The sequence below is a fragment of the Triticum urartu genome, chromosome 4A, assembly GCF_056163025.1.
Source record: "Triticum urartu cultivar PI428250 chromosome 4A, HENAU_Tu73, whole genome shotgun sequence".
In the NCBI taxonomy this organism is placed as follows: domain Eukaryota; kingdom Viridiplantae; phylum Streptophyta; class Magnoliopsida; order Poales; family Poaceae; genus Triticum; species Triticum urartu.
Genome location: NC_141876.1, coordinates 394,663,400 through 394,675,059, shown reverse-complemented (window position 1 = coordinate 394,675,059; position 11,660 = coordinate 394,663,400). Strand labels below are relative to the sequence as shown.

Below are 11,660 nucleotides of genomic sequence, written 5' to 3'. Positions count from 1 at the left end.
AATGTACATTAAGACTGGACGTTACTGGTAGCGTCAGCTATAAAGAGCTATAAATGGTCTTTAAGACTACAGATTGAATGCCTGATCGTTGCCATCCTGAGTGACTTTAGGCCTCCTGTATTCCGAGTGATTTCTTGTATGGCCGAGTGACTTCATTTTGGTTCGAATGGAATTGGGGTTACCGAGTGAGGTTTGAGGTCGAGTGGATTGCATCCCTTGGTGATCTCAGTCGGTTTCTTCTGTTATATCTTGAATGTCCTTGACTCTAGGGCAGTGAATTTGGGTAAGGCATCCAGGTTAGGCCTATGACCCTACCCTAGGTACATGTCATCGTCAGCCACGACAGCTTCCGACGAGTGCTTCAGAGCGGCCAATAGCCGGCCGCCAACCACCCTTGCTGCATCGAGGTGATCATCGCGGCCTCTTTGCCACCACGACCGCAAGGTGTTCGACACTTTGCCCATAAAGGTATGGACAGTGGAGATGAATTTTTCTTCCACCACTTCATTTTATTCATCGGATGATTCGTTGTCGGATGGTGAAGATCTTGTGGTGGCTGCACTGGTCGTTCACGACCACATTGAACGACAGTTTCCTCAGTACAGGGGGTCACTCCCTGGCCGTGCTCCCAACCTGAACTGCAACAGGGAGAGAGGCCACCCCCTGCTCTATGCCGATTACTTTGCGAACACCCCGCTCTTCAAGCCGGATAAATTCTGTCGCCGTTTCTGTATGGCAAGGCATGTGTTCAATCGTATCCGAGAGGGAGTGGTTGCTCATGACCCATACTTCGAGTGCAAGACGGATGCCCTTGGCAAGCTTGGATTCTCCTCTTACCAGAAATGCACCGCGACCATCCGCATGCTTGCATATGGAATTTCAGGTGATCTGGTGGATGAGTATGTGCGTATGAGTGAGTCCACATGTCTGCTGTCACTGTACAAGTTCTGCAAGGCCGTGGTGGCAGTGTTTGTCCCTGAGTACTTGAGGTAGCCAACTGCTGCTAATACAGAGAGATTGTTGTCGACCAACGCAGCTAGAGGCTTTCCAGGCATGCTTGGCAGTATCGATTGTATGCATTAGGAGTGGAAGAACTGTCTATTTGCTTGGCACGATCAGTACAGGGGGCATGTCAAAGCGTGCACTGTCATATTAGAAGCGGTGGCTTCGCAGGATCTTTGGATATGACATTCTTTCTTCGTTACGGCAGGTTCTCACAATGATATCAACGTGTTGCAGCGTTCTCCAGTCTTCGCAAGGCTTGCAGAAGGCCACTCCCCATCTGTCAACTTTGAGATCAACGGCCACCAATACAACAAGGGATACTATCTAGTTGATGGTATATATCCTCAGTGGTCAACTTTTATGAAGACATCGAACCCCCAAGGTGAGAAGTGAAAGAGATTTGCCCAAATGCAAGAGAGTACTAGAAAGGATGTGGAACGTGCTTTTGGTATGCTTCAATCCCGATGGGGTATCGTTCGAAACCCTGCACTGACATGGGATGAAGGGAAGTTTTGGGAGGTGATGACTGCTTGTGTGATCATGCACAATATGATCGTCGAGGACGAGCGTGATGACATGATCTTCGACCAAGGATTTGATTATCAAGGTGAAAATATTGAGCCCCTGCACCAAGAACCGGCCACATTTGAACAGTTTGTCCAATTTCATCATGAACTGCGTGATTGGCACACTCATTTGAATCTTCAAAATGACTTGGTTGAACACGTGTGGAGTCACATTGTCAACCAATAGATGTATTGGTTCATCATGTTCATTCAAGACAATTTCGATTTGGTTGTAAAACTATTTTATTACAGACATCCGATTGAGTTGTAAAACTATTTTTATTTTCAGACAATTAATATTTGGACGTGCAAACTTGTTTTGATATGCAAATATGGGCATTTTTGGCCGTGGCGGACATGATGGGGCCAAAGGATGCGACCGCGCGCTGGACGCACGGTCGCCGCATCCCAGGACAGGACCGGACACGACCCCATTGCCCTATCCAAACGGACCGAATCTGGGCAAAGCGGACGTCCGTTTGGAGTCGTACGGTGGAGTTGATCTAATTATACGGTAAAAGCGAGTTGTTTTCGGAAAATTGTTTTTTTTTAGAATTTCCGAAAATTGGTTCAGATGAAAACGGTTGAGCAGCTTCAGATTTTAACCGCCAAACAAGAACCCACCCAGGGGCAGAACGGGAATACCCGAGAAATGCAATGTACACAATCGTACGTAGAAATGAGAGGTAGATTGGGCGAATAATTCGCGCTCCTCCACCCGTCTACCACTACGCCTACGCCTACGCGCCGTACCACCTTCTCCTCCTCTCCTCCCCGATCTCGCCAGCCAGCCAGCGAGCGCCGAAAAAGAAAAAAAGGAAAAAAGAGTTCCCACACCACACACCCCCGCCGTCTCCTCCATCTCATCCTCCTCCTGCTCCTCGCCGTCGGCGGCTTCAGCCCCTAGGCGGACCGCCGCCGGATCCGACCGCGGAAGCTCCCCGCTTCCGCCGTCGCCGCCGCCGCCGTCAGATCCGCGGAAGCGCGCCGCGGATCCGCCGCCCCGCAACCCGCGCCGCGAGGGCCGAGCCTTTCAGCTCGGCATTGGCTTGGTCCGATCCGGAGGCCTCCTTTTTGGTGCGTGTCCTGTTTCTGTCTGGTCCCCCGGCTGTCTCCCTTTGGCACGATCTGAGATCTTTTTTTCTTGTGTTTTTTTGGATATTTTTTTTTTCTGGAAGCGGCGTTGATTGTTTGATCCAGCTTCGAGGCATAGCTCAGAGATTAAGGAGTTTGAGTGAGGGATTTACTAGCTCCGCGACCAAAGTCTGTTCTGTTTCGTATTAGTTGTTGAGGGGGCAAGCGGTGCCATGCTTTTTGTGGGGTTTAATGAAGTTTAGTTCGTGCTAATTTAGCTGCTCTATTTTAAGTTAGTTACCTGCATTCAAGTCAAGCTCGTTGAAATGTTTAATCCAGCTTTCAGTAATATTAGCTTGTTTTATCATGCTCCAATTCTTTTTTCAGCTGTCGATCTCACAATAATCATGAGCTGCTCCAACTCTCTCTTTTCTTCAGCAGGCTGACTGAAGAAATCTGTGGTCTTGGAGGTGTCCATGGTGCAGAATCGTCAAGTATGAGATGTGTGCGGCACATGGTGTGCTGAAGTCCGGTGTGAACTTGCCCTTCTGGTAACTTGGTTGCTTACTGGGGTGATGCATGGGCTGGGACACGGCAGTTATATATGAGTACCGTTGACCCCTTGCTCCTGTCATCATCCGGAAGTGCAGACTCGCCTTCAAAGCATACGGCTCCTGCTCGGCCATCGGTGGGCTCATTGAACTGCCTCTGCCGTGCTGATTCATGCTCTTCCTCAGTGTATGAGGATTGCGATACTGCTTCTGTTAATTTTGCGGATGAAGGGGATGCCATACCAAGGCATTGTCCGGAGGAGTCTGATGTGAGCAGGGTGGCAGAGCGTTTCCAGTCTGCTGATTCGCATTTCTTCCATCGTCTCTCGGTGGAATGCTCTCAGAAGGAGAGGCAGCAGAAGATTTCTTGGGGTGGTGTAATGGAGATGCAGCGCTCTCCATCATCCCTAGAGGTCGGAGTAGTATCTTCCTCCCAGGAGAAACCAAATCGACCCCCGAGGGGCAGGAACAAGAGCTCACATTTTGAAGACCTGTTTTCATCTGAGCAAGAGCATGACCCAAGGCTAATTTACATCAATGATCCCTGCAGAACAAACGACCGATATGAATTTACAGGAAATGAGATTCGGACAAGCAAGTATACTTTGATTACTTTCCTGCCTAAGAACCTCTTCATCCAGTTCCATCGGCTGGCTTATGTATACTTCCTAGTTATTGCTGCTCTTAACCAGCTACCTCCTTTAGCTGTGTTTGGAAGGACTGCTTCATTGTTCCCGCTACTTTTTGTGTTGTTTGTGACTGCTATAAAAGATGGTTATGAAGACTGGCGTCGTCACAGATCTGACAGGAATGAAAATAACCGAGAGGCACTTGTTCTTCAGCATGGTGATTTTCGGTCAAAAAAATGGAAACACATTTGTGTGGGGGAGGTTGTCAAAATTCATTCCAATGAAACAATGCCATGTGATATGGTCCTGCTGGGTACAAGTGATCCAAATGGTATAGCTTACATCCAAACAATGAATTTGGATGGCGAGTCAAACCTGAAAACAAGGTATGCTCGCCAGGAAACTGTTACCATGATAAGCCACAGCTCATATTTGGGGTTGATCAAATGTGAGCAGCCTAACAGAAATATCTATGAGTTTACAGCTACCATGGAGCTGAATAATCAGAGGATTCCGCTTGGCCAATCTAACATTGTATTGCGTGGGTGCCAGCTCAAAAACACAGAATGGATTATCGGGGTCGTCGTCTATGCTGGCCAGGAGACAAAAGCTATGTTAAACAGTACAATATCTCGTTCAAAGAGCAGCAATCTAGAGAGTTACATGAACAGGGAAACCCTTTGGTTATCAGCTTTCCTCTTGATCACATGCTCAGTTGTTGCTACAGGGATGGGTGTATGGTTATTTAAAAATACTAAAAACCTTGACGCACTACCATACTACAGGAGAAAGTACTTCACCTTTGGCCGGGAAAACAGAAAGGATTTTGAGTTCTATGGCCTTGCATTGGAGATATTTTTCTCCTTCTTGAGTTCTGTGATTATCTTTCAGATAATGATACCAATATCATTATACATCACCATGGAGCTAGTTAGAGTGGGGCAGTCATACTTCATGATTGGAGATACTCGGATGTATGACAGTAGTTCAGGTTCAAGATTTCAGTGCCGGTCATTGAATATCAATGAAGACCTAGGCCAAATACGGTATATATTTTCTGACAAAACAGGTACCTTGACTCAAAATAAGATGGAATTTCAGCAAGCGAGCATCTATGGGAGGAATTATGGGAGCTCCTTGCAGGTCACTAGTGACTCATCACATGAAATAACCATTGCAGGCAAGTTAACTACTTTTTCTCTATAAATCTATTTTGCAGCCCTTTTTTTTCTGTTTTAGATCACTCTTTCATTCCTATAGTAATAATAAAAACCTAGATGATTGGTGATCGATTGGCACGTGCAACTAGACCCACCTTTCTCCAGGCTGAATTACTACCCGTTGTACTTAATTTAATTAGCTCAAAGTAGTGAAAGTTCAAGTTTCTAGTTCCGATGAACGAAAATGGAATTTTGAAACTAGTAAAGACACAAGTACAGCTGGTATTTGGTCGTGTACCTATAAATGATTAAGTTTCTATCCTTCTACAGAGTCATCGAGCCAACATGACAGGAAGCCCAAGTCAGAAATCAATGTTGATGCACTACTCTTGGCACTTCTGAAACAACCATTGTTTGGGGAGGAAAGACTCGCAGCCCATGATTTTTTCCTTACTTTGGCTGCATGCAATACTGTCATTCCAGTTAGCACAGGAGGTTCTCCCGATTTGACCAATGAAGTAAGTGAGGTTGGTGCAATTGATTACCAGGGCGAATCACCTGATGAGCAGGCCTTAGTAATTGCAGCTTCTGCTTACGGATACAAGCTTGTTGAAAGAACAACTGGCCACATTGTTATAGATGTTCAGGGCGAGAGGATAAGGTAAATACTAGAACATTCTTTGTTTTATGAGAACATTTAAGCTACCTTTAATTTCTTCCCGAGTTGACCATGAAATGCATTTTGTACCTGTTGACAATCTTCTACATGTATTTCACGGAACAATTTCATTGTCACAAACAGGTTGGATGTTCTTGGTCTGCATGAATTTGATAGTGTGAGAAAAAGAATGTCTGTTGTTGTAAGATTTCCAGACGACACTGTGAAAGTTCTTGTCAAGGGTGCTGATACTTCAATGCTTAGTATTTTGAGGACCAGGAACCATGATGGACTTTTTGATTCTTTGCACGCCAAAACTATAGAAACTACAGAAAATCATTTGTCAAGTTATTCCTCAGAGGGTCTACGAACCTTAGTAATTGGTTCGAAGTACCTGAGCAATGAAGAATTCAGTGAATGGCAGGAAAGGTACGAAGAAGCTAGCACCTCCATGACAGAGAGATCGGCAAAGCTCCGTCAGGCGGCAGCCCTTGTAGAGTGTGATTTGACTCTTCTGGGTGCAACTGGAATTGAAGATAAGTTGCAGGATGGTGTGCCTGAGGCCATTGAGTCCCTCCGTCAGGCTGGAATCAAGGTCTGGGTTCTCACAGGGGATAAGCAAGAAACTGCTATATCGATTGGTTTATCATGTCGATTATTAACTCAAGGTATGCATTCAATTATCATAAATGGTTCCTCCGAGATTGAATGCAGGAGCCTTCTAGCTGACGCTAAAGCCAAATTTGGAATCAAGTCGGCTGACCTTGGAAAGCAAGATGTGGAAGATCTGCACAACGGCGATGTTTCAAAATTAAGGTCCTCTAATGGTCAAGCATCTGAAAGTGGAATACAAAACTTCCAGTTGACTGGGGTTATTGCTAATGACAAGTCAGTAAACATCGAGGAATCACCAAATTTTGATGATGCTGAGTTAGCACTGATAATTGATGGGAACTCCCTTGTGTATATTCTAGAGAAAGATCTTGAATCAGAGGTTTGTGATCATATTCTGTTTATCTATTAATAATAATAATACATATCTTTGTGTTCTGTTTCAATTGGTCAAACATATAGTCAATAGCTTTAGTTCAGCAATATTAGTTGCTATTTTAGTGCACACACCATGGCTGCACATGTAACTAATACAAGTTGACGTACAAAAATACCGGTCATACTTAAGCAATAATTTCATATTTGCCAACTTTCTGTTTGACAGTTATTTGACTTGGCAACCTCCTGTAAAGTTGTCATCTGCTGCCGTGTTGCTCCTCTGCAAAAGGCTGGAATCGTCGATCTGATTAAAAGCAGGACGAGTGACATGACCTTGGCAATCGGTGATGGTGAGATTCTGTATCCGATTCATGTTGCTATGTTGTTAGTGAGCATATTGTATATCTTAGTCTTCTGTATCAATTGGCTTGTCCAATGGTAAAATATGTAGTGCAAATTACTAGTGATGATAACTTGCTTGAACTAGAATGCCAACTTTTTGGTGATTTGTTTCTTTTTAGTTTTCCTCCTATAGTTGAACCACATCATGAGTGTTGGTGCTAAAGTATTTTATTTTATTACATCACCAGCTGAATGATAGTGCGAATACCGGTAACACATGGTTGCACCTACGTTTTGTATCTTAGGTGTTTGAATGTTTTTTTTTGTTGTTGTATCCTGGCCATCATCTCGTGCATTGCATATCTGTAAAGAGTGCAATTCAGCTATACACTGGTAAGAGTTTATACGGATTTATACAATAACAAACACCCAGTCAGCTTAACCCGACAATTAGTACAGAGCCACAAATCATTTCTGTCAGTTGCAATTGAGATAAAATAATACGATACTCTAGGTTGATGCCAATTTCTGTTTTCGCTGTACATCAAACTAGTCAAATTTTTTTGTCACCTTGGAGACACGCTAACTGTTTCCTACTATTTGGCCTCTGCTCACGTTCATATTGACAGTTTGGTTTTTCTAATCTTGTTTTCTATTTGCAGGGGCAAATGATGTTTCAATGATACAGATGGCTGATGTTGGTGTTGGTATATGTGGTCAAGAAGGTCGTCAAGCGGTGATGGCTTCAGATTTTGCTATGGGGCAGTTCCGCTTTTTGAAGAGATTGCTTCTTGTACATGGGCACTGGAATTATCAACGTATGGCATACATGATTCTCTACAACTTCTATCGGAATGCTGTCTTTGTGCTAATGCTCTTCTGGTACATATCCCCTCCTCTATGCTTTTCTCCTATGCTGTAAGCTAAGTATACCTGTGTCATCTAGTGACTATTCAAATGTAAGAATATACAGAAGCATCATCCTCCTGCCCCTTTTGGCCTTTTTTGGCATCTTGTAATGCAGGTTGATCTAATGTTTTAATGATTTGATGTAGGTATATCTTGCACACTGCATATTCCGCAACGCTTGCGCTAACAGATTGGAGTAGTGTTTTCTATTCCCTTATCTACACATCAGTTCCCACAGTAGTGGTTGGTATTCTAGACAAGGACTTGAGTCACAATACTCTTCTTTATTATCCGAGACTATATGAGGCAGGGCTTCGAAATGAGGGCTACAATATGACACTCTTCTGGATCACAATGCTAGATACCTTGTGGCAAAGCCTTGTCCTTTTCTATGTACCTTTCTTCACATACAATATCAGTACGATGGACATATGGAGCATGGGAAGTTTATGGACAATTGCGGTGGTTATACTGGTCAATATTCATCTGGCCATGGACATTCAACGTTGGGTGCTTATAACCCATCTCGCCATATGGGGCTCTATAGCTGCAACGTTTTTGTGCATGGTGTTAATAGATTCTATACCTATATTCCCTAATTACGGGTAAGTTTTCACTGATTTGCTCTCTTGATCCCTCTTATTTATTGTCCAAAGGTGACAAGCCTAAGAATCTTATATTTGGCAGGACACTATACAATATGGCTGCTTCAAGAACTTACTGGCTTAGTGTTTGCCTTATAATAGTCTTGGGGTTGCTTCCTCGGTTTCTTTGCAAAGTAATATATGAGACCTTCTGGCCATCTGATATTCAAATAGCAAGAGAAGCTGAGTTGTTAAAGAAGCTGCCTCAACAGTTGCGATCAAGGCCTGAAAGTGATATCAGCTAACAACAATGGTTTCATGCAGTTAGTTCGTCACCCAGTTTGGGAACTGTGTTGATTCATTTGTTGAGCTGGTCTTTTGTTAAAAAAAGGTGAGTTTTATTCACGACTGCCATATGATTATTATTTAGTTTATTCTACTATCATGTTTTTAGACACACGCAAGAGCACAATTTGCATTACTTAACTGCAGTCAAGTTATGCATTTATGACTTTGTAGTAGATCATAAGAAGCAATCATGAGCTAGCAGTGTTTCTGTAGGATGAGATTGAAAAATCACACGAGCTGCAGTTTCAGCTATTCAACAACTATTTCCAGTAATTTTTTAGGCACAAACATCCCAGTCTGTGACTTGCATTTTTATACTGTATTTGATATTGTTCTTCCTGTAGCATAGCGTGCAAGTTTTCATTGTGGACTAGTGCTGACCTGCCGGTTCTGCCTGTTGTTTTGTGAAATTACTGCCCTAGATTATACATGAGGACACAAGTTAGCAAGGACAAGAGATTCTGGCTGTAGAAGAGGCTGAAAAATGCACTGAAGCGGCAGTTGCGAAGAACTAACTGTACGGCGAGGCATCAAACAGCTTCATCCTTGGGGGGTGGGGACTAGTGATGAATCAGATGACAAATGTACAGATAAGGGGGGAATGATATATACTCTGTAATTTAAGATAGAGTTGTGTCTAGGAGGAAATAAAGAGGTACATAGATACAGATTCTTTTTGCACTTTGCCAAATCTTTTGTATTACCTGACGATATGTTAACCATTTCCCTTTTCTTCCCCCTCGTTGAGGTTTTAGGTAGCTTAGTGGTGTGTCTGGTTGGAATTTTACGCTTTAAAAGGGTACAGGATAAATTTTCCTAGTGAGATCCAGAACTTCAGAAATTTGAGTCCAACATTGGAAAAGATGTATAAGTCCTACAAAAGGGTGGAAATTTCATTATATCTTTTTTTTGTGGTTTATTGCTGAATTGCCCTGACGAAGAGTGTTTTTTTGTGTGCTTTTGCTTGCCTTGCTGATTATTGCCCCCTAATCTGTTTTTGACGCAAAGTACTATTTTTGAGGTTTTTGAAGCTGCTTAAGCCACCTGGCTGTCTAGTTCTGAGACCGATGAACACGCTTTGGCTGTGACGGCAAGGTCCTTGACCGTCGAGAGCTCCATCAGTGAAGGAGGAGCCTGCCGGTGGCAAACATCACACGCCTCACAACTCCATCCAAAGTCCAAATCGAAGCCTACGACACCTCAGAGTCAGAGGGCACTAATGCCGAGGGAGGCATTCTAAAATTCGGCCGGTGGGAGCGGAGGAACCAAAACTCTGAAGGCCAACTCCAAGGCGCTGTCCCAAATAGACGCAAAATTGATCTGCCTTTTATTTGTTTTTGTTCGTTTGGGTTGATCAGATGGACGCCGCTGTCCGGTTTTGTCTGGCAACCCGTAGGTGCGCCCAACGCGGGCCGACACATTAAAAAAACAAAACAGGGGTTGAAAGTGCATTTCATATGTTAAATAAAAATAAAAATAAAAACATTAAAATAAAACATCTGTTGGGTCGGCGGATCTAGGCGTTCGTGCATCTAGGTGGCGGCGTCCTTATTGGTGAGGTCGGCGTACGTTGGTGCCTGCGCCTAGGGGAACGTCTACTGGAAGGCTGCAAGCTCCGCCGTCTGCCGCTCGGACTGCAACCGGCACTTCACCTCCTCCCACTCGGCCGCCAACGCCCGCGACTCGGCCTCGTACAAATGTCGCTCGCCCTCGTCGCTCGGGCCAACCACACAAGAGCGCACGACATGGACACCGGCACCGTGCTCGCAATGACCATGTTTGCCCCACCAATAGCCTCCACTCCAGAGAATAGCCCGCATAGGCAGGCTCGGGTGCAGGGTAGTGCTGGTGGCGGTGGGGGTGCCTTGGCCTCCATGCCGACTGCCGGCTCCGTCAGTGCCTGCACAAGGCCAGACCACCTGGCAGTTCCTTACGCTCGGACTTCGCAAGCGCCCATGTGGCGTCCTCGAGGGCCGCGATGTAGGCGTCCTGCTACTCCTGGTCCTTCACCATCATCGACGGTGGTGGAGTGATGGCCGCACCCCCGAAGCTCCCCCGACGCGCACGTCGTGCTCGGTGGCGTACCACGCGTCCCAATACGTCAAATCCGTCGCGTAGCCAGGCTGGCGGTGTAGCTCCGGCAGGAGGTTAGCACGACGGTTGCGAATCTCAGCCACCCCCGCGCGGTCAGACTGCGGCACCGCCAGCATGGAACCCTGTCGTCGGCGTGTTGGGCCGTGGTTTTTGGCCGTGCGTACCCAAATGGACACAGGCAGACCAAATGGGTCGGCGTGTTGGAGTTGGCCTAACCCTCGCATGTCGGCCGCCTCTCTCACCTGAGACCCTAACCTCCAATGGGTATAAGAGCATCTACAACTAGACTTAGCAAATCGCATCCCCTAACAGTGTGTGGACACCCCCGGTCAGTGTCATGTGTATGCAGACATGCTCCTTATTTTGTTTTTTTATATGTCCGCTCATTTAGATGTGATTTTTCTGTTAAAAAAATTGCGTATGATTGATGAAGATGAAGAGACAAAAAAAATAAAGAAAAGAGAAAAGGGGTCCGGGGTGGGCCACATCCTACATCACGGACCGACATCCGGATGCGTCCGCGAGCCCTTATATCCTCTCTATATTTACATTTGTTTCAGCGCGCGAGACTTGTATCCTTTCTATATTTACATTTTGTTTCAATATGAGGGTTTAGGAACAGAACAGATAATACAAGGGGTTCGTCATTTTTTTTCCAACCGGGCACGTCCAGGAGGCCGCTGTAGATGCTCTAACTGTCTGTACATGAAATGCTCGTGGATGCGGCAGCCCAGCTTAGCCTAGAATATC

The 11,660-nt window shown here is 45.1% G+C and overlaps 2 protein-coding genes across 3 annotated transcripts; both read left to right on the top strand.

Annotated features, from left to right (window-relative positions):
- The first annotated feature begins 483 nt into the window (after nucleotides 1-483).
- LOC147975947 (uncharacterized) lies at nucleotides 484-993 on the top strand. The gene has a single exon (XM_087520660.1). The coding sequence runs from the start codon at nucleotides 484-486 to the stop codon at nucleotides 991-993; it is 510 nt and encodes a 169-aa protein (XP_087376786.1).
- Nucleotides 994-2,257: 1,264 nt separating this feature from the next.
- Nucleotides 2,258-9,735, top strand: LOC147975946 (phospholipid-transporting ATPase 1-like). 2 transcript variants are annotated; one of them, XM_087518466.1, is made up of 9 exons: nucleotides 2,258-2,648; nucleotides 3,087-5,005; nucleotides 5,316-5,646; nucleotides 5,788-6,637; nucleotides 6,860-6,983; nucleotides 7,638-7,857; nucleotides 8,031-8,489; nucleotides 8,572-8,859; nucleotides 9,239-9,735. In XM_087518466.1, exons 2-8 carry the CDS (start codon nucleotides 3,250-3,252, stop codon nucleotides 8,771-8,773), a joined length of 3,942 nt encoding a protein of 1,313 aa, XP_087374592.1. In that variant the 5' UTR covers nucleotides 2,258-2,648; nucleotides 3,087-3,249; the 3' UTR covers nucleotides 8,774-8,859; nucleotides 9,239-9,735. The 2 variants fall into 2 exon arrangements, with proteins under 2 accessions (XP_087374592.1, XP_087374591.1); XM_087518465.1 differs by having other exon boundaries at nucleotides 3,084-5,005.
- The last annotated feature ends 1,925 nt before the right edge of the window (nucleotides 9,736-11,660 follow it).

What these genes read in the sequence shown, in the direction of transcription:
- LOC147975947 (XM_087520660.1), top strand. Translation starts at nt 484, where the DNA reads ATGAATTTTTCTTCCACCACTTCATTTTATTCATCGGATGATTCGTTG.
- LOC147975946 (XM_087518466.1), top strand. Translation starts at nt 3,250, where the DNA reads ATGAGTACCGTTGACCCCTTGCTCCTGTCATCATCCGGAAGTGCAGAC. An exon ending in GACCTTGGCAATCGGTGATG is followed by an intron (nt 6,984 to 7,637) that starts GTGAGATTCTGT and finishes TTCTATTTGCAG; the next exon opens with GGGCAAATGATGTTTCAATG. An exon ending in CCTATATTCCCTAATTACGG is followed by an intron (nt 8,490 to 8,571) that starts GTAAGTTTTCAC and finishes TATATTTGGCAG; the next exon opens with GACACTATACAATATGGCTG.